Source organism: Oncorhynchus keta, chromosome 33, assembly GCF_023373465.1.
Source record: "Oncorhynchus keta strain PuntledgeMale-10-30-2019 chromosome 33, Oket_V2, whole genome shotgun sequence".
Taxonomy (NCBI): Eukaryota; Metazoa; Chordata; class Actinopteri; order Salmoniformes; family Salmonidae; genus Oncorhynchus; species Oncorhynchus keta.
This window is the reverse complement of record NC_068453.1, coordinates 957372-980676: the sequence shown is the minus strand read 5'-3', so window position 1 is coordinate 980676 and position 23305 is coordinate 957372. Positions and strand designations below refer to the sequence as shown.

General features: G+C 42.8%; 1 protein-coding gene across 1 annotated transcript in view; it reads left to right on the top strand.

The window, feature by feature from the left end:
- The first annotated feature begins 14508 nt into the window (after positions 1–14508).
- The window catches only part of col4a3 (collagen, type IV, alpha 3), a 117007-nt gene continuing 108210 nt past the window's right edge, over positions 14509–23305 (top strand). Inside the window, exon 1 of the mRNA XM_035748320.2 lies at positions 14509–15012. Within this exon, the coding sequence (XP_035604213.1) occupies positions 14923–15012 (90 nt within the window). The 5' untranslated portion in view covers positions 14509–14922. The remainder of the gene's footprint in view (positions 15013–23305) is intronic.

Genomic DNA, 23305 nt, shown 5'->3' with positions numbered 1-23305 from the left:
TGACTGGATTTAAAACAAAAACAAATGATGTACCCCCACTTCTAAAACCAAAGTTGCATCCCTGTTTTTTGCCGTAGCACTACACAGATGATTCAAATAATATCCTAATCATCAAGCTTTGATCATTTAAACCAGCTGTGTAGTGTTAGGGCAAAACAAGTACATGAGCACCCCTTGGGGTTCGAGGATCGAGTTTGGGAAACGCTGGGCTAGGAGTTTCCAGTCTATTTCATAAATCAGTAATTTCCTCGATAAATCCATGATGGGAAGTGAACAAGTGTACAATTCTGCAGATGTTTGGGAGTGGGGGTGCTTAGAATTTTTTGCCTATGCTACAAATGGCTATATCGTTCTTCTAATACAGGACTAGTAAAGGAAATTAATATTGTTTTTTTTATTCCGATTTTTCAGGGGGTGAAGCAGCACCCCTACTTCCCGTAGCTATGCAATTCAGGAGAAAGGACATATTATTGGGACGCAGGCCTGGTCCGAACCAAATGCTAAACACTCGACAGGAAGTGGAGGTTAAAGGGTCAAAGCATGATGAGACTTCCTTCTACTTCATATATAGTAGTAACAGGACAGATCCAGTGACATTGTGAGGTTAGCATGCACATCAATGAACGTTAACAATCACTGTAATTTAAAGGATAAAGCACATAAAGCAAGTAAACAGTCATTAACCTGCATTTTATCACTCCGGCCTAAAGTATCCCTGTGTCATTGGGTAACGTAACCTATGATATATTTCGGAGAAACCACTCACTCACCCCCATTACGGTCTGTCTAGCAACGACCATTAGCACAAGCCACCTGTAGAAGATAAGACATTAAAGGTAGGGCCCGTGTTTGCACCAGTTGGTTTCAGAAGTAAAGAAAAGCAGACCTGGGTTCAAAACCATTTGAGATCTTTTAGCGTTTGCTCTTGTCTACTTGGAGTGCCATATGGGCAGGGTTTTCACCTTTTTGACTATTCTATAGGTTCCAATGTACCACGCAGGCTCAATCAAGCCCAGATAGAGTATTACAAATTATCTGTATTTGAATCCAGGTTTGAATAAAAGCACCCAAAAAGCTATACCCTTTCATCTGCAATCCACACATTATGTCCTATTCAGGAAATGTCTTAACAGCTGCAAGCTAACTTTCTTAATCAAAATGCAAGACAAGATCTACCACTCAGATGTTTTTTTAAAACATGATTTAAATAAAATTGTAAGCCTATGCAATATTACCCATTAAAAACTGTTCTGTCGTAATGAGGTTTGTGTAGTAAGCTATAGGCCCAATACATTATCACTGCATATTGGCTACACTTGAATTGCCCTACCAATGTTGTTCTTTTAAAACCATTTTGAAATTATATTTAAACATTTTAGGTGTATGATCAGACTGGTAATAGATAATTTGTTGAATTACTTTTGAAGCACGGCTGAGTGAGCATAATCATTTGCTTATTTTTTTTACTGGACTGAACCCTTAAACAATGAATTTGTTGCAGCAAACTTCTGCAACTTTGTGGTAAATTTGCTGAAAACTAAATAGTGTGGCACCAAATGTTGACAGAAGCTTGCAAAATTTTCCCACTAGTGGTGAATCTGCGACAAATCTTTGTAACCATTGATGACCAATTAGAAACATCTATTGGAAAATGGGAACCAAGATATCTAGCTAGCTACCTAACAAAGTTGGCCGGTGAGTGTCTAACGTAATAATTCAACTTCCTAATAAACGTTAACATGTTATTAGTAAAATGATGCCCAGATAGTAATGTCATGTTGTATGGGATAGAGTGAAATGAATTTTGTTGATACCAGTTTCAATCTGTCAGCGCCACTGACTGGCTAGCGCTCAGCTAGCTAACGTTAGCTATTATATTTTTGTACAATTATTGTAAAAGGTAGATAGCTAACTAATGATTTGCGTACACACTTACACTACCGGTCAAAAGTTTTAGAACACCTACTCATTCAAGGGTTTTTCTTAATTTAAAAAATATATATTTTCTAAATTGTAGAATTAGAGTGAAGACATCAAAATTATTAAATAACACATGAAATCACGTAGCTACCAAAAAAGTGTTAAACAAATCAAATATGTTTCATATGTGAGATTCTTCACACTCTTGGCATTCTCGCAACCAAATTCATGGAGTAGTCACCAGCAATGCATTTAAATTATCTGGTGTGCCTTCTTAGAAGTTAATTGTGTCAGTTGTGTTGTGACAAGGCAGGGGGTATACAGAAGACAGACAGACCTATTTGGTCCAAAAAAGACTAAGTTCATATTATGGCAAGAACAGCTCAAATAGGCAAGGAGAAATGACAGTCCATTATATTACTTCAATCAGTAAAATGTCAAGAACTTTGAAAGTTTCTTCAAGTGCAGTCGCAAAACCCATCAAGCGCTATGATGAAACTGGCTCTCATGAGGACCGCCACAGAAATGGAAGACCCAGAGGTACCTCTGCTGCAGAGGATAAGTTCATTAGAGTTACTAGCCTCAGAAATTGCAGCCCAAATGAATGCTTCACAGAGTTCAAGTAACAGACGCATCTCAACATCAACTGTTCAGGGGAGACTGCATGAATCAGACCTTCATGGTCAAATTGCTGCAAAGAAACCACTACTAAAGGACACCAATAATTAGAAGAGACTTGCTTGGGCCAAGAAACAGGAGCAATTGACATTAGACCGTTGGAAATGCGTCCTTTGGTCTGGAGTCCAAATTGGAGATTTTTCTTTCCAACCGTCTTGTCTTTGTTAGACGTGGTGTGGATGAACGGATGATCTCCGCATGAGTATTTCCCACCGTAAAGCATGGAGGAGGAGGTGTTATGCTGTGGGGGTGCTTTTCTGGTGACACTGTCTGTGATTTATTTAGAATTCAAGGCATACTTAACCAGCATGGATACCACAGCATTCTACAGAAATACACCATCTCATCTGGTTTGGGCTTAGTGGGACTTTGTTTTCAACAGTGCAATGACCCAACACACCTCCAGGCTGTGTAAAGGCTATTTTACCAAGAAGGAGAGTGATGGAGTGCTGCATCAGATGACCTGGCCTCCACAATCCCCCGACCTCAACCAAATTGAGATGGTGTGGGATGAGTCGGACCGCAGAGTGAAGGAAAAGCAGCCAACAAGTGCTCAGCATATGTGAGAACTCCTTCAAGATTGAAAATCAATCCGGGTGAAGCCGGTTGAGAGAATACCAAGAGTGTTCAAAGCTGTCATCAAGGCAAAGGATGGCTATTTGATGAATCTCAAATATTAAATAAATTTAGATTTTTGTTGGTTATTAAATTATTCCATGTGTTATTTCACAGTTTTTGTCACACCCTGATCTGTTTCACCTGTCTTTGTGATTGTCTCTACCCCCCTCCAGTTGTCGCCCATCTTCCCCATTATCCCCTGCGTATTTATACCTGTGTTCTCTGTTTGTCTGTTGCCAGTTCGTCTTGTTTGTCAAGTCAACCAGCGTTTTTTTTGTCTCAGCGCCTGCTTTTCCTTAGTCTCTCTTTTTCTCGCCCTCCTGGTTTTGACCCTTGCCCGTCCTGTCTCTGAGCCAGCCTGCCTGACCACTCTACTTTCTCCTGAGCCTGCCTGCCATCCTGTTCCTTTTCCCCACCTCTGAATTACCGCCATCTGCCTGACCCGACCCTGAGCCTGTCTTGCCGTCCTGTACCTTTGCCCCACCTCTGGATTACCGACCTCTGCCTGACCTGACCCTGAGTCTGCCCGCTGTCCTGTACCTTTCCCCTACTACTCTGGTTATCGACCGCTGCCTGCCTCGACCTGTCGTTTCCCTGCCCTGTTGCTGTAATAAACATTGTTGCTTCGACAGTCTGCATTTCCGGTCACAACTAGCAGACTTGTTTATGTGTTGCTGTGCGTTACTTTGCTACCAACTTTACGGTTTTTACTTTTTAATTACCGTTTATATTTTTGCCTTTTTTTTTTCATTCAACGTTTTCACTCCGGACGCTTTATCTAGACGTGGTTCGTCAGGACCTCCAACAGCCGAAGCTAAGTAGTAAGATTAACATGATGCCTTCTAATTGCAGTCGCTGTACTCATAATCTACAGGAGAACGATCGCCTTACGGCAAAGATAGCTGTGTTGCCCAGCCCAGCTTCACACGCAATCGTTAGACAAGGGTAATTTCAGTTTAGGAAAGGATGAAACAGCGTCTGTGCCACCAGTAAGTACAGATAGTAACGTTAGTATAAATCCCCTCACACGGTCCCCGCAGCTGGACAACTTTCTCATGGTTTCTGGAGGGAAATGCTGTAGGAATGCTCAACCGGTGTCGATCATTCAGCCGACAGAAACTTTCAACCGGTTTTCCCCATTAAGCAGGGAGCCGGTGTCTGAGGCTGAGCCTTTTCTTGTCTCTACTCCTCCCGTTACGGGGTCTGAGACGCATAAGCTTCCCACCATTAGTTCTGACAAATTGAAAACCCTAGTCATTGGTGACTCCATTACCCGCAGTATTAGACTTAAAACGAATCATCCAGTGATCACACACTGTTTACCAGGGGGCAGGGCTACCGACATTAAGGCTAATCTGATGATGGTGCTGGCTAAAACTAGCGAGTATAGAGAGTATAGAGATATTGTTATCCACGTCGGCACCAACGATGTTAGGATGAAACAGTCAGAGGTCACCAAGTGCAACATAGCTTCAGCGTATAAAATCAACTAGAAAGATGTGTCGGCATCGAGTAATTGTCTCTGGCCCCCTCCCAGTTAGGGGGAGTGATGAGCTCCACAGCAGAGTCTCACAACTCAATCGCTGGTTGAAAACTGTTTTCTGCCCCTCCCAAAAGATAGAATTTGTAGATAATTGGCCCTCTTTCTGGGACTCACGCACAAACAGGTCCAAGCCTGGCCTGCTGAGGAGTGACGGACTTCATCCTAGCTGGAGGGGTGCTCTCATCTTATCTACCAACATAGACGGGGCTCTAACTCCTCTAGCTCCAAAATGAAATAGTGTGCAGGCCAGGCAGCAGGCTGTTAGCCAGCCTGCCAGCTTAGTGAAGTCTGCTACTAGCACAGTCAGAGTAGTCAGCTCAGCTATCCCCATTGAGACCGTGTCTGTGCCTCGACCTGGGTTGGGCAAAACTTAACATGGCGGTGTTTGCCTCAGCAATCTCACTAGGATAAAGACCTCCTCCATTCCTGTCATTATTGAAAGAGATCGTGATACCTCACATCTCAAAATAGGGCTACTTAATGTTAGATCCCTTACTTCAAAGGCAATTATAGTCAATGAATTAATCACTGATTATAATCTTGATGTGATTGGCCTGACTGAAACATGGCTTAAGCCTGATGAATTTACTGTGTTTAATGAGGCCTCACCTCCTGGTTATACTAGTGACCATTTCCCCCGTGCATCCCGCAAAGGCGGATGTGTTGCTAACATTTACGAGAGCAAATTTCAATTTGAAAAAAAATAAAAGCCGTTTTCATCTTTTGAGCTTCGAGTCATGAAAACTATGCAGCCTACTCAATCACCTTTTATAGCTACTGTTTTACAGGCCTCCTGGGCCATATACAGCGTTCCACATTGAGTTCCCTGAATTCCTATCGGACCTTGTAGTCATAGCAGATAATATTCAAATATTTGGTAACTTTAATATTCACATGGAAAAGTCCACAGACCCACTCCAAAAGGCTTTCGGAGCCATCATCGACTCTCTGGACCGACTCACTGTCACAGTCATACTCTGGACCTAGTTTTGTCCCATTGAATAAATGTTGTGGATTTTAATGTTTTTCCTCATAATCCTGGACTATGTTTTTCCTCATAATCCTGGACTATCGGACCACCATTTTATTACATTTGCAATTGCAACAAATAACCTGCTCAGACCCCAACCAAGGAGCATCAAAAGTCACAGACAACACAAAGATTCCTTGATGCCCTTCCAGACTCCCTCTGCCTGGTTCTGGCCTGGTTTAGATCTTGTCTGTCAGAAAGATATCAGTTTGTCTCTGTGAATGGCTTGTCCTCTGACAAATCAACTGTACATTTTGGTGTTTCTCAAGGTTCCGTTTTAGGGCCACTATTGTTTTCACTATATATTTTACCTCTTGGGGATGTCATTCAAAAACATAATGGTAACTTTCACTGCTATGCGGATGACACACAGCTGTACATTTCAATGAAACATGGTAAAGCCCCAAAATTGCCCTCGCTGGAAGCCTGTGTTTCAGACATAAGGAAGTGGATGGCTGCAAACTTTCTACTTTTAAACTCAGACAAAACAGAGATGCTTGTTCTAGGTCCCAAGAAACAAAGAGATCTTCTGTTGAATCTGACAAATAATCTTAATGTTTGTACAGTCGTCTCAAATAAAACTGTGAAGGACCTCGGCATTACTCTGGACTCTGATCTCTCTTTTGACGAACATATCAAGACTGTTTCAAGGACAGCTTTTTTCCATCTAAGTAACATTGCAAAAATCAGAAACTTTCTGCCCAAAAATGATGCAGAAAAATTGATCCATGCTTTTGTTACTTCTCGGTTAGACTACTGCAATGCTCTACTTTTACATGGGCTTGCTCCTACCTATCTCTCTGATTTGGTCCTGACGTACATACCAACACGTATGCTACAATCACAAGACGCAGCCCTCCTAATTGTCCCTAGAATTTCTAAGCAAACAGCTGGAGGCAGGGCTTTCTCCTATAGAGCTCCATTTTTATGGAATGGTCTGCCTACCCATGTGAGAGACGCAAACTCGGTCTCAACCTTTAAGTCTTTACTGAAGACTAATTTCTTCAGTGGGTCATATGATTGAGTGTAGTCTGGCCCAGGAGTGTGAAGGTGAACGGAAAGGCACTGGACCAATGAACCGCCCTTGCTGTCTCTGCCTGGCCGGTTCCCCTCTTTCCACTGGGATTCTCTAACCCAATTACAGGGGCGGAGTCACTGGCTTACTGGTGCTCTTTCATGCCCTCCCAAGGAGGGGTGCGTCACTTGAGTGGGTTGAGTCACTGATGTGATCTTCCTGTCTGGGTTGGCGCACCCCCTTGAGTTGTGCCGTGCATCATTGTGGGCTATACTCGGCCTTATCTCAGGATGGTAAGTTGGTGGTTGAAGATATCCCTCTAGTGGTGTGGGGGCTGTGCTTTGGCAAAGTGGGTGGGGTTATATCCTTCCTGTTTGGCCCTGTCCCGGAGAATCATCGGATGGGGCCACCGTGTCTCCTGACCCCTCCTGTCTCAGCCTTCAAAATGTATGCTGCAGTAGTTTATGAGTACTTCTCCTGTCTTATCTGGTGTCCTGTGTGAATTTAAGTATGCTATCTCTAATTCTCTCTTTCTTTCTCTCTCTCGGCTGGCTTCTGGGTTAAGTGGGCATTGTGTCAAGAAGCACTCTGGTTTGGTTGGGTTGTGTTTCGGGGGACGCATGGCTCTTGAACTTCGCCTCTCCCGAGTCTGTATGGGATTTGCAGCTATGAGACAAGACTGTACCTCCAATTGGGTACCACGAAATTGGTGTAAAAGCAAAAATATAACAAATTAAATATTAAATATACACATGACTTAAGCCTATGCAACATTAACCAAATAAAAACAGTTATGTAGCAATGAGGTTTGTGCAGTAAGCTAAAGGCCCACTGCATTTTCACTGCATATTGGCTATGCTAGAATTGCCCTGACAATGTGGTTCTTCTCAGACAATTTTTAAATTATATTTTAAATTACATTGGTAATAGATCATTTGTTGTATTACTTGTGAGAAACAGCTAAGTGAGCATCTGATGGTCAGTCTGAGGGGAGGGAGGCTTTATTGTTGTTTTTTTTACAGAAATGTTTGGTGATTAACTAGGAATGGCTTGGAGATCAACCAGTCAATCACGATAGACCGGTTGGTGAGCACTGCCCTAGGGTCTATGCTATAGAACAGTGGTCACCAACCTTTTCTGGGTCAAGATTACTTTCTGAGTCAAAAGGCATGCCGAGATCTATTGCTCAGATTTTTCTAAACGTTACTTAAAAATCATAAGCCTATGCAACATTAACCAATTAAAACGGCATATTGTCTATGCTTGAACTGCCCTGGCAATATTGTTCTTCTCAGACCATTTAGAAATGATATACCATTTAAATTATACGATCGTACTGGTAATAGATCATTTGTTGTATTACTTGTGAGGCACAGCTACTGTAAATGAGCATTATAATTTCATTACATTTACATTTACATTTAAGTCATTTAGCAGACGCTCTTATCCAGAGCGACTTACAAATTGGTGCATTCACCTTATGACATCCAGTGGAACAGCCACTTTACAATAGTGCATCTAAATCTTTTAAGGGGGGTGAGAAGGATTACTTTATCCTATCCTAGGTATTCCTTAAAGAGGTGGGGTTTCAGGTGTCTCCGGAAGGTGGTGATTGACTCCGCTGTCCTGGCGTTGTGAGGGAGTTTGTTCCACCATTGGGGGGCCAGAGCAGCGAACAGTTTTGACTGGGCTGAGCGGGAACTGTACTTCCTCAGTGGTAGGGAGGCGAGCAGGCCAGAGGTGGATGAACGCAGTGCCCTTGTTTGGGTGTAGGGCCTGATCAGAGTCTGGAGGTACTGAGGTGCCGTTCCCCTCACAGGCAAGCACCATGGTCTTGTAGCGGATGCAAGCTTCAACTGGAAGCCAGTGGAGAGAGCGGAGGAGCGGGGTGATGTGAGAGAACTTGGGAAGGTTGAACACCAGATGGGCTGCGGCGTTCTGGATGAGTTGTAGGGGTTTAATGGCACAGGCAGGGAGCCCAGCCAACAGCGAGTTGCAGTAATCCAGACGGGAGATGACAAGTGCCTGGATTAGGACCTGCGCCGCTTCCTGTGTGAGGCAGGGTCGTACTCTGCGGATGTTGTAGAGCATGAACCAACAGGAACGGGCCACCGCCTTGATGTTAGTTGAGAACGACAGGGTGTTGTCCAGGATCATGCCAAGGTTCTTAGCGCTCTGGGAGGAGGACACAATGGAGTTGTCAACCGTGATGGCGAGATCATGGAACGGGCAGTCCTTCCCGGGAGGAAGAGCAGCTCCGTCTTGCCGAGGTTCAGCTTGAGGTGGTGATCCGTCATCCACACTGATATGTCTGCCAGACATGCAGAGATGCGATTCGCCACCTGGTCATCAGAAGGGGGAAAGGAGAAGATTAATTGTGTGTCGTCTGCATAGCAATGATAGGAGAGACCATGTGAGGTTATGACAGAGCCAAGTGACTTGGTGTATAGCGAGAATAGGAGAGGGCCTAGAACAGAGCCCTGGGGACACCAGTGGTGAGAGCGCGTGGTGAGGAGACAGATTCTCGCCACGCCACCTGGTAGGAGCGACCTGTCAGGTAGGACGCAATCCAAGCGTGGGCCGCGCCGGAGATGCCCAACTCGGAGAGGGTGGAGAGGAGGATCTGATGGTTCACAGTATCGAAGGCAGCCGATAGGTCTAGAAGGATGAGAGCAGAGGAGAGAGTTAGCTTTAGCAGTGCGGAGCGCCTCCGTGATACAGAGAAGAGCAGTCTCAGTTGAATGACTAGTCTTGAAACCTGACTGATTTGGATCAAGAAGGTCATTCTGAGAGAGATAGCGGGAGAGCTGGCCAAGGACGGCACGTTCAAGAGTTTTGGAGAGAAAAGAAAGAAGGGATACTGGTCTGTAGTTGTTGACATCGGAGGGATCGAGTGTAGGTTTTTTTCAGAAGGGGGTGCAACTCTCGCTCTCTTGAAGACGGAAGGGACGTAGCCAGCAGTCAGGGATGAGTTGATGAGCGAGGTGAGGTAAGGGAGAAGGTCTCCAGAAATGGTCTGGAGAAGAGAGGAGGGCATAGGGTCAAGCGGGCAGGTTGTTGGGCGGCCGGCCGTCACAAGACGCACGATTTCATCTGGAGAGAGAGGGGAGAAAGAGGTCAGAGCACAGGGTAGGGCAGTGTGAGCAGAACCAGCGGTGTCGTTTGACTTAGCAAACGAGGATCGGATGTCGTCGACCTTCTTTTCAAAATGGTTGACGAAGTCATCTGCAGAGAGGGAGGAGGGGGGGGAGGATTCAGGAGGGAGGAGAAGGTGGCAAAGAGCTTCCTAGGGTTAGAGGCAGATGCTTGGAATTTAGAGTGGTAGAAAGTGGCTTTAGAAGCAGAGACAGAGGAGGAAAATGTAGAGAGGAGGGAGTGAAAGGATGCCAGGTCCGCAGGGAGGCGAGTTTTCCTCCATTTCCGCTCGGCTGCCCGGAGCCCTGTTCTGTGAGCTCGCAATGAGTCGTCGAGCCACGGAGCGGGAGGGGAGGACCGAGCCGGCCTGGAGGATAGGGGACATAGAGAGTCAAAGGATGCAGAAAGGGAGGAGAGGAGGGTTGAGGAGGCAGAATCAGGAGATAGGTTGGAGAAGGTTTGAGCAGAGGGAAGAGATGATAGGATGGAAGAGGAGAGAGTAGCGGGGGAGAGAGAGCGAAGGTTGGGACGGCACGATACCATCCGAGTAGGGGCAGTGTGGGAAGTGTTGGATGAGAGCGAGAGGGAAAAGGATACAAGGTAGTGGTCGGAGACTTGGAGGGGAGTTGCAATGAGGTTAGTGGAAGAACAGCATCTAGTAAAGATGAGGTCGAGCGTATTGACTGCCTTGTGAGTAGGGGGGGGGGGAGTGAGAGGGTGAGGTCAAAAGAGGAGAGGAGTGGAAAGAAGGAGGCAGAGAGGAATGAGTCAAAGGTAGACGTGGGGAGGTTAAAGTCGCCCAGAACTGTGAGAGGTGAGCCGTCCTCAGGAAAGGAGCTTATCAAGGCATCAAGCTCATTGATGAACTCTCCGAGGGGACCTGGAGGGCGATAAATGATAAGGATGTTAAGCTTGAAAGGGCTGGTAACTGTGACAGCATGGAATTCAAAGGAGGCGATAGACAGATGGGTAAGGGAGAAAGAGAGAATGACCACTTGGGAGAGATGAGGATCCCGGTGCCACCACCCCGCTGACCAGAAGCTCTCGGGGTGTGCGAGAACACGTGGGCGGACGAAGAGAGAGCAGTAGGAGTAGCAGTGTTATCTGTGGTGATCCATGTTTCCGTCAGTGCCAAGAAGTCGAGGGACTGGAGGGAGGCATAGGCTGAGATGAACTCTGCCTTGTTGGCCGCAGATCGGCAGTTCCAGAGGCTACCGGAGACCTGGAACTCCACGTGGGTCGTGCGCGCTGGGACCACCAGATTAGGGTGGCCGCGGCCACGCGGTGTGGAGCGTTTGTATGGTCTGTGCAGAGAGGAGAGAACAGGGATAGACAGACACATAGTTGACAGGCTACAGAAGAGGCTACGCTAATGCAAGGAGATTGGAATGACAAGTGGACTACACGTCTCGAATGTTCAGAAAGTTAAGCTTACATAGGAAGAATCTTATTGACTAAAATGATTAAAATGATACAGTACTGCTGAAGTAGGCTAGCTGGCAGTGGCTGCGTTGTTGACTTTGTAGGCTAGCTGGCAGTGGCTGCGTTGTTGACACTACACTAATCAAGTCGTTACGTTGAGTGTAATAGTTTCTACAGTGCTGCTATTCGGGGGCTAGCTGGCTAGCTAGCAGTGTTGATTACGTTACGTTGCGTTAAAAGAACGACAATAGCTGGCTAGCTAACCTAGAAAATCGCTCTAGACTACACAATAATCTTTGATACCAAAGACGGCTATGTAGCTAGCTATGTAGCTAGCTACGATCAAACAAATCAAACCGTTGTGCTGTAATGAAATGAAATGAAAATGTGATACTACCTATGGAGCGAAGCGGAATGCGACCGGGTTGTTGAGTGCAGAAGTTCTATTCGGTAGACGTTGGCTAGCTGTTGGCTAGCTAGCAGTGTCTCCTACGTTAAGGACGACAAATAGCTGGCTAGCTAACCTCGGTAAATTAAGATAATCACTCTAAGACTACACACTCTAAACTACACAATTATCTTGGATACGAAGACAGCAAAGACAACTATGTAGCTCGCTAACACTACTCTAATCAAGTCGTTCAGTTGAGTATAATAGTTTCTACAGTGCTGCTATTCGGTAGACGGTGGACGTTTGCTAGCTGGCTAGCTGCTGGGCAGATAGCAGTGTAGACTACGTTAGGACGACGAAATACGATAATTACGTAGTTATCTTTGATACAAAGACGGCTATGTAACTAGCTAAGAAGAAATTGCTAAGATTAGACAAATCAAACCGTTGTACTATAATGAAATGTAATGAAAAGTTATACTACCTGCGGAGCGAAGTGCGGAAGTGCGGATGCGACCGCTCGCTCCAACCCGGAAGTAAAGAGATCGACCATTTGAACGTGATCGACCAGTTGGTGACCACAAGTAATTGGAAATGTAATAAATATCATGGCCAGAACCTTTTTTGTTGTTGCTGGTACAAGGGAACTTTTTTATCCTAGAGTTGTGTGAATTGTGTGTGTGTGTGTGTGTGTGTGAGAGAAACGATGGGCTCTGACGAAATGGAGATGAATAGGCGTACAAACAAAATGATGATGTTTCCTACACCTAGCCCTCCAATAGACCCAGGGGAGCTTCCCCTATATTGCTATACCTGTCTGACTCCTTCAGATCTGCAAACACATAAAAGTGGAAGGTGCTAGTTGGGGGAAGGGGCAGAGGAGGATGGTGAGGGGAAGACAGCTCCTAATAATGGCTGGAACTGAGTGAATGGAATGGTATCAAACACATGGAAACCATGTGTTTGATAATACCATTCAATTGATTCTGTTCCAGCCATTATTATGAGCCTGTCCTCCGATTTAAAGTGCCACCAGCCACCATGCTGGGAAGGGGCTATGGGTTGTTTTGGCCAAGGACGAGGAAAATGAGATTTGGAGAAGATGAAAGCTGGATAAGATGAGAATGGAAGGAGACGAGAGAAAATGAGACAATGGGATCATCATAAAATGTGAGTTGGTAATCTGACCAGAGAGATTTTGGCCCAGGTGGTGCAGCAGGTAGAGACCATAATCTCTGCCACTTAGGGCATGTCCTGCCTCCAGACATGCCCATGACCTCTGCCTTGCCTCTGATTGGTGTAACACCAACAATGTGACTCTGCCTCTCGACCTCTCCTGTGATGTAAACAAACAATGATAAGAGACAAAATACTCTCAGATAGGAAGGCAGATAGAGTAAATTGATGCACAGTAAAAGTGTTGGGGTCAATTCCATTTAAATGTAGTCAATTCAGAAACCAAATAGATATTCATTCCTGAACTGAAAAATCAGTTCTCATTCCACAACAAGCTTGTTTATTGACAGGCAGCCTGAGATAAACCCTTTATCACTACAATGTTTGAATATTTTCAAACATCAAAATGAAAGCCAGGTCATTAGATCACATGTTGAAGATTTCCCCCAAAAAACTGCTTGTGCCCCATTTTTTTTTAGGCTAAACCTCAAAACCTACAAACAATTATGATATGATGATGACAATGATGATGACGATGATATTGATGATTATTATTGCTGTTATACAGTAACTTCAGTAACTTGATCTATTCTGCATGTATACAACATTTGGCGAGCTCTCAATGGTGCACCACTGTAACTGTATTCACGATAAATCTAAGTGTGCTTGTGTAAAGTATTGCGGGGACATTTTGCTGATTTTGTGATACATGCATACTGAATTACGTTGACAAAATAGGCCCCCAAGCCTTCCTCTGCGAATAGTCAAGATAAAATTAAAACTATAATAAATGAATTACCGAATCAAACATGTGTGTAGCCTAAATTACTCAAGTAAAAAAATAATTTGAAAGGCATGGTCTGAGTATGTTCCGGAAATATTCAAATTGGGTCAAATGTGTCTCGGCAATAATCATGCGAATTCAATTAAACTACAATATAACTGAGCGCGTCGTGGAGTTATGGCAGAGACAACGAATGAAACCGTAGCAAATTCCACCCATTAAATGTATATTAGGCCTAGGTACGATTGAGCAAATCTCACGCCATCATATCCTAGCTAGGGTGACAGAATCGTCCAAATCCAGTTTAATTGTAGGCAATGGTGTTGCTATGCAATAAAACATGCTTACCCCACTCTTAATCACTGTGTCAGACCCCGTTGACGAAACGTCGTGCAAGTTCAAGTCCCACCAGTACTTTCGCTTGCACTTGTTCCTTAAATCGAAAAACATATCGTGGAAGAAAATAAAACAACGAACAGTTGAACCAACAAGTCTAAAACGTAACAGAAAAAATTAAAGCTCACCAACTGCTAGTAAGAATAGAGGCTATCACTTCGCCCCCGCACCTCATACCGTAACGAACTTAAAGAGCGCAACTACATTTGACAATACATTTAACAGGTTTATTTTTATAATATCAAATTGATTAATATAGCTACCTTAGAAAAACGTATATAATACTATATAAAACATATCACTATTTATCATTATTCATTAAAAACTAAACATAAACTGCAAAGCGGTAGTCACAGTATTACGGTATTTAAGCCCGCAAGTAAACCTGTACACCGCTCATTCTTACACTTGACAGTACTCACTTTCACAACATAGACAATATTTTTTTCGACGCTTGTATGTCCCACTCGTTGTTATTATATTTCAGTGGTTCTACTTTTTAGCCTATGACTTGGGTGTATTAATTAGCCTTATCATACTTCGCTGTCGCAGGTGTGAATGGGGCTCAAAGGGTAAAGGCACTGTCTTGAGGGAGGTTATCTTTGCCACGCGCAGGATCTTCGGATAGTGAGTTCCACCACCAACTATCAAAGTGCAGAAACCTGTCGCAGTGATAGCGAGCAGTAGGCTATTTCTTCTTATTTCTAAAAGCGAGTTATTCAGGGGGGCTGCTGCATCGATTTTACAGTTACAAAGATAACCAACTGAAACGGGGCTTACGCCAACGGTGTATGGAACTGCTGTAGGTAATGAAATGACATACTTTCTCACTTTTTCCCCACTGCTCCTGAGCGTCCTGTTGCTACTGCTCAGCGGCATCATCACACCTGCATACACAGATGATGTAAGTATGAAAATACCACGCTGAATTAGGCTATAAGGGCTCAGTTTAGAGTAAAGTCTGCTGCATATCGTGCATGCATGTGTTATAACTGATTTGTTTGGGAAATATTGTTCAACCATTGTTTATTGCTTACATGAATCTGAGTTGCTGAAAAAGCTGAGTTGACGTGTCATCCAAGCCGAAATTACTTCAAATGATGTGTCACCTGAATAGCCACCAATAGACGTATTATTGTTAGCCTAACTCATACAGGTAGTCTAGGTTTACTTTAGTGTAGCAGGAGCGTTATGTTAAGCTAAGATGGGTATAGAATGCATTGATGTCAGAGTTCAATTATGTTGATGTCATTTATTGCCTCTACAAGTCTAGGGCTCATGACGGGTGTATTGCAAAGCTTTAGGTTACTGGTAAAGATTGCATTTAGTTGTAGAGTGATGGCAATTTTAATATGGTAGAATGGAAATGGCTAAAAAGATTCAGCCAGCTTCAACAGAGGCGCTATTGCGTGCGTGCGCACACACACACATACACACATACACACACAGATAGCTCATTAAGCTGTTTGTTAATTAATTAATTTTTCATAATCTTCATCATCATTATCCCATCTATAAGCACAGTCTGGAATCTGGAAATGGTAATTTCAATTATTGATAATCTCATGAGCAGCACACACCTGTATTACTCTACACTTCCTACAAAAAGAATGCTCAATATGGGGCATTGAACAGTCTGCCTTGTGCAGACTGCCAGGTGGAAACAGAATCTATGGAACATATTTTCTGGTACTGTCCATCAGTTGCTTGCTTTTGGAGTCAGGTCCAGGAATGGTTGTTCAGGATTCAAACTGTATTGTTAGGGGATCTGAAAAAACACGATCAGTCAATGGGAAATGTCATTATACTCTTGGGTAAAGCATTTATTTTTAGGGTAATATCAGTAAAATCTTTACAAATAGGGATTTTTAGGACCCTCGTAAGACATCACAGTAAAATGGGATGTATTGCAAAAGGAAATGACAAATTGGCATTACACTGGAAAAGATGGGTTAATCTGTGGACATTGGAGGGTTGGAGTTAAGAATGAACGGTGGATTGGCTGCTGTGGGTGAAAATCCAGAAAATGAAGGAAGAAGAAATTAGTAATATATGTATAAATATACAGTGCATTCGGAAAGTATTCAGATTGCTTTTTCACATTTTGTTACGTTACAGTCTTATTCTAAAATAGATTACATTGTTTTTTTCCCTCATCAATCTACACACAATACCCCATGATGACAAAGCATTAACAGGTTTTTAGACATTTTTGCACATTTACATAAATATTCAGACCCTTTATTCATTACTTTGTTGAAGCACCTTTGGAAGCGATTAGAGCCTTGAGTCTTCTTGGGTATGACGCTACAAGCTTGGCACACCTGTATTTGGGGAGTTTCTCTCATTCTTCTCTGCAGATCCTCTCAAGCTGTGTCAGGTTGGATGGGGAGCGTCACTGCGCAGCTATTTTCTGGTCTCTCCAGAGATATTCGTCAGGTTCAAGTCGGGCTCTGGCTGGGACACTCAAGGAGATTCAGAGACTTGTCCCGCAGACACTCCTGATTTGTCTTGGCTGTGTGCTTAGGGTCGTTGTCCTGTTGGAAGGTGAACCTTCACCCAAGTATGAGGTCCTGAGCACTCTGGAGCAGGTTTTCATCAAGGATCTTTCTGTATTTTGCTCCATTCATATTTCCCTTGATCCTGACTAGTCTTCCAGTCTCTGCCACTGAAAAACATTCCCACAGCCTGATGCTGCCACCACCATGCTTCACCGCAGGGATGGTGCCAGTCTTCCTCCAGACGTGACGCTTGGCATTCAGGCCAAAGAGTTCAATCTTGGTTTCATCAGACCAGATAATCTGGTTTCTCATGGTCAGAGTCCATTAGGTGCCTTTTGGCAAACTCCAAGCTGGTTGTCATGCCTATTACTGAGGAGTGGCTTCCATTTGGCCCTCTACCTTAAAGGTGTGATTGGTGGAGTGCTGCAGAGATGGTTGTCCTTCTGGAAGGTTCTCCCATCTCCACAGAGGAACTCTGGAGCACTGTCAGTGTGACCATTGGGTTTGGGTTTTGGTCACCTCCCTGACCAAGACCCTTCTCCCTTCCCCGATTGCTCAGTTTGGTCGGGCGGCCAGCTATAGGGAGAGTCTTGGTGGTTCCAAACTTCTTCCATTTAAAAATGATGGAGGCCACTGTGTTCTTGGGGACCTTCAATCCTGGGAAATCTTTTGGTACCCTTCCCCAGATCTGTACCTCGACACAATCTTGTGTCGGAGCTCTATGGATAATTCCTTTGACCACATGGCTTGGTTTTTGCTCTGACATGCACTGTCAACTGTGAGACCTTATGCAGACAGGTGTGTGCCTTTCCAAATCATGTCCAATCAATTGAATTTACCACAGGTGGATTCCAATCAAGTTGTCGAAACATCTCAAAGATGATCAATGGAAGCAGGATGTACCTGACCTCAATTTTAAGTCTCATAGCCAAGGGTCTGAATACTTATGTAATAAGATATTTCTTAAATTTGCAAAAAAAATCTTAAAACATGTTTTTACTTTGTCATTATGGGGTATTGTCATTATGGGGTATTGTGTGTAGATTCATGAGGAAAATAATTAGAATAAGGCTTTAACGTAACAACATTTGGAAAAAGTGAAAGGGTCTGAATTCTTCCCGAATGCACTGTATCTGCAATTTTGAAGCTGATCTTCCCTCCCTGAAAAATGAATAAACATTCCAATGAAGACCCAATTTGGTTTTCAGCTAATTTTATCATGACAAAATACTGTTAATGTTGTTAAATACCCAATATTATTTAATAACTATTAGTAGAGGGACAAACCATAACAGTTATAAGAATGTTTGGTGAAAATGTTCCAATAACATTTGTTTTGCACATTTAATGTGTTTTGTCCCAAAATATACAAATAAAAACAGAAATGTGGGCCTGATACATTCTTCTTCGCAGAGGCAACCATGCAACAGACTCTTAGTTTGATCCTATCAGTAGTTTTTGTGAGCCCAAGAATGCTTTGTACGTTTCATTTTATGCTGAGAAGACCAAGCATAAATGCCTTTTGATTGTCAATGGTTCCATTCTTCCAGACATTATGACTCATCTATAGCTGAAATTAGTAGGTGCCTCAGTAGGATGGCGATTGCAATACCAAGTCCCACGGGTTTGGCCGGGGTAGACCGTCATTGTAAAAAAAGAATTTGTTTTTAACTTGCCTAGTTAAATAAAGGTTAAATATATGGGTTTAATTCCTGTTGTGTCGAACGGTATGAAGGATGTATGCATGCATATGTGACAATTTCAACATATTGGCTTTGTTTTTGTAAATTTAAAACAGTCTTTTGCTGGAGAACTGTACTGGATGTTATGGAGGCAGCAAGTATAAAGTAGAATGCTCAAATTAGAGTATGTGTTAATGTTGTCCTCAGTGTGTGTGTGTGTGTACATGTGTGCGTGTGTATGGTGAGAAGAGTGGCTTGTGTTCACAGTGTAAGAGTGTGGTAAGTTTGCAGTGAGAACAATTCCCCTTGTCGTGTGTATTTGTTTTACAGCGGCTGTTATCTGCAGTAGACATCTGATGGGGCACAGGCTTAGTCTTGTCACTGTGAATCTCAGATCACTCTGCATTTAGACAGTCAGTGTGCTGCGTGCTCCACAGCCTCACCTCTTGGGCATCATAGATTCCACATCACCTGTACTAGTCATGACTACACAGGTTCAGTATTGAGACTCTGGACTAGAAACTCATTACTGCCCCAGATACAATGTTCACCCCCTCTGTAGGACTAGTGCTCATCCACTGGGGAAGAGACCTATGAGCACCACTTAGTTGTACTAAGATTAGCTGCAGTCTTTAAAACTACTGTAGTTTATACACTGAACAAAAATATAAACACAATATATAAAGTGTTGGTCTCACGTTTCATGAGCTGAAATAAAAGACATCAGAAATGTTCTATATGCACAAAAAGCATATTTCTCTCCAATTCTGTGCAGAAATGTGTTTACATCCCTGTTAGTGAGCATTTCTCTTTTTGCTAAAATAATCCATGCATCTGATGGGTGTGGCATATCAAGAAGCTGACTAAACAGCATGATCATTACACAGGTGCGCCTTGTGCTGGGGACAACGCATGTGAAGTTTTGTCACACAACACAAAGCCACACATGTTTTGAGTAAGCGTGCAATTGGCATGCTGACAGTAGTAATGTCCACCAGAGCTGTTGCCAGAGAAATTAATGTTAATTTCTCTCCCATAAGCCGCCGCCGACGTCATTATAGAGAATTTGGTAGTTTCACCAACTGGCCTCACAACCGCAGGCCATGAGTATGGCGTTGTGTGGGTGAGTGTTTAGCTGATGTCAACGTTGTGAACAGAGTACCCCATGGTTGTGGTGGGGTTCTGGTATGGTCAGGTAGAAGCTACGGACAACAAACAAAATGGCATTTTTTCGATGGCAATTTGAATGCACAGAGACACAGTGACTAGATCCTGAGGCCCATTGTCGTGCCATTCATCCACTGCCATTACCTCATGTTTCAGCATAATAATGCACGGCCCCATGACGCAAGGATATATACACAATTCCTGGAAGCTGAAAATGATCCAGTTCTTCCATGGCCTCCATACTCACCAGGCATGTCACCCATTGAGCATGTGTGGGATGCTCAGGATCGACGTGTACCGCAGTGTGTTCCAGTTCCCATCAATATCCAACAACTTCGCACAGCCAAATTCCACATGCCACAATAAACAGCCTGTTCAACTTTATGCAAAGGAGATGTGTCACGCTGCATGAGACACATGGTGGTCATGCCAGATACTGACTGGTTTTCTGATCCACACCCCTAACTTTTTTTAAGGCACAGTATCTGTGACCAACAAATGCATATCTGTATCATGTGAAATCCATAGATTAGGGCCTAATGAATTTATTTCAATTGACTGATTTCCTTATATGAAATGTAACTCAGTAAAATCTTTCAAATTGTTGCTTGTAGCATTTATATATTTGTTCAGTATAATACAGAATAAGTTTGTATTGATCCATCTTTATATTTAAACCCCATTGTAAATGGGAAACATAAATACAGCAAATATATGTGGTGCTTTATCTTTTCAACTCATTTTGTATTGTGGCATATAGCCTCTACAAAACAGACGGCCTAAGGCATAGACTTACCGCAACAGAAGACAACTTTTGAAGTTCCAAAACATCTATGACCCTTGTTTAAGACTGCTTTCAGTAGCAGAAATGCAGGAAATATAGAAAACTATTGGAATGTGAAAGAGGAAATAGCGTTCTGCAGAAAGTTGTTCAAAATAACTATCTGCCTCTGGGCAAAAAGGTAAGATGGACAGAGAGAGGCAGAGAGACAGAATATATATATATATAATATTTTCCAGGTGTGTGGAGTCACACAGTCTGATGTCACAGTCTAGTGACTAAGTCAATTCATATGGCCTTAACTTCTATGCTATACACTATGGACAACATTTTTGATAACACTTTATATGAAGGGGGTATACAAAGTATTCATAACACCCTTATGAAACCAGTCATGACACCTTCAAGAATGCTGCAGTATCATTCACACAACATTCACAACACATTTATTCAACATCATTCATAACACGTCTTCAAAATAAATAAATACTTATTATAGTACAATAATTGTTTTATAAGACAAATCTTGAGTGAGCCAAATGGTGCCTGGTGATGCTGACTGGGTGGGCTCAAGTTCAGGTCTCCTGCGCACTACAACAGTGTGTTAGCCTGCAGAACTAAAAGCTAGGCATTCGTATGTGGTGCTAATACAAGTCTTCCGATCTCAGCTAATACCCTTAACATACAGATTTTACGGTATGTTGCAAGTTTAAAAAATATCAGGCAGTGTTTTTTAGAGCCCAATTCATACAGTCCCATTAGCTTATCAATACATAATGAAAGGTGTGAAAAATGATAAACTACTGTTTGTGTTTCCCTGGCTAAATTGATGAACTGATTTGGGCCATCAGTTGATAGACAGATCTTGGCCTACTGTGAGAATGATAACATTTCTTGCGGGGAGATGCTCGCACGCATTTTACAGTTAGGCTATGTATAACTTTGGGGCGGCAGGGTAGCCTAGTGGTTAGAGCATTGGACTAGTAACAGAAAAGTTGCAAGTTCAGATCCCTGAGCTGACAAGGTACAAAATCTGTCGTTCTGCCCCTGTGCAGGCAGTAAACCCACTGCTCCTAGGCCGTCATTGAAAATAAGAATTTGTTCTTAACTGACTTGCCTAGTTAAATAAATAAATAAATAAAATAATAATAACTTGCAGAGGTGGATGCTGAAAATCTGTACTTAAGTAAAAGTAATGTTACTTTAGTAGAGGTCGACCGTTTATGATTTTCCAATACCGATTATTGGAGGACCAAAAAAGCCAATGCCGATTTTTAAAAAATGTATTTGTAATAATGACAATTATAACAATACTGAATTAACACTTATTTTAACTTAATATAATACATCAATAAAATCAATTTAGCCTCAAGTAGATAATAAAACATGTTCAATTTGGTTTAAATAATGCAAAAACAAAGTGTTGTAGAAGAACGTAAAATTGCAATATGTGCTATGAAAGCTAACATTTCAGTTCCTTGCTCAGAACATGAGAACATATGAAAGCTGGTGGTTCCTTTGAACATGAGTCTTCAATATTCCCAGGTAAGAAGTTTTAGGTTGTAGTTATTATAGGACTATTTCCCTCTATACCATTTGTATTTCATTAACCTTTGACTATTGGATGTTCTTATAGGCACCTTACTATTGCCAGTGTAACAGTATAGCTTCCGTCCCTCTCCTCGCTCCTCCCTGTGCTCGAACCAGCAGCCACCACATCGAAGCAGCGTTACCCATGCAGAACAAGGGAAACAACCACCCCAAGGCTCAGAGTGAGTGAAGTTTGAAACGCTATTAGCGCCATTTCACTTCGGTCACACCAGTTTGAAGTCATAAACAGCGCAATGCTTGACGCACAACGAATAGCTGCTGGCAAAAGGCACGAAAGTTCTGTTTGAATGAATGTTTACGCGCCTGCTTCTGCCTACCACCGCTCAGTCAGATACTTAGATACTTGTATGCTTGTATGCTCAGTCAGATTATATGCAACACAGGACACACTAGATAATATCTAGTAATATCATCAACCATGTGTAGTTAACTAGTGATTATGATTGATTGTTTTTTATAAGATAAGTTTAATGCTAGCTAGCAACTTACCTTGGCTTACTGCATTTGCGTAACAGGCAGTCTCCTTGTGGAGAGAGCGGCAGGTCGTTAATGTTGGTATAGTTAACTGTAAGGTTGCAAGAATGAATCCCCCGAGCTGACAAGGTGAAAATCTGCCTCTCTGCCCCTGAACGAGGCAGTTAACCCACCGTTCCTAGGCCGTCATTGAAAATAAGAATGTTCTTAACTGACTTGCCTAGTTAAATAAAGATTAAATAAAGGTGTAAAAAAAAAAAAAAGATTTCCAAAAATTACCGATTTCGGATTGTTATGAAAACTTGAAATCGTCCCTAATTAATCGGCCATTCCGATTAGTCAGTCGACCTCTATTACTTAGATTATAATTTACTCAAGTAAAATGTTATTTCTTAGGAAACTACTTAAGAGTAAAAAAGTATCCGGACAGAAAACGAATTAAGTACTATTTCTAAATTTTGTTTGGTAATTTTTTGACACCTTATGGTAAACTGTGACAGCAAACAAAAAGGACAATGACTTGGTGCAATTGATTTGATATACATTTATTAAAGCCTGCCAGCACCATCTTGCCGCCAGCACCAGAAGCCAACCAGCACCAGATGTCTGAGAAGCCAACCAGCATCAGATGTCCCCCAGCGCAGATATTCTCAATGAAGACTAACATCAAACAGAGTCCGTAGGCTGTATTTATTATGGATCCCCATTTGCTGCCAAGGCAGAAGTTGCTATTCCTGGGATCCAGCAAAATAAAGGCAGTTATACAATTTTAAAAACATTACAATACATTCATAACACATTTCACAACACACTAAGTGTGTGCCCTCAGGCCCCTACTCCCCTTCCACAACACAAAATCCATATGTACGTGTATGTGTATAGTGCTTATGTTATCATGTGTTATCATGTGTTATTAAGGGGGACAGGTGGCCAAGTGGTTAGAGAATTGGGCCAGGAACTGAAAGGTTGATAGATCAAATG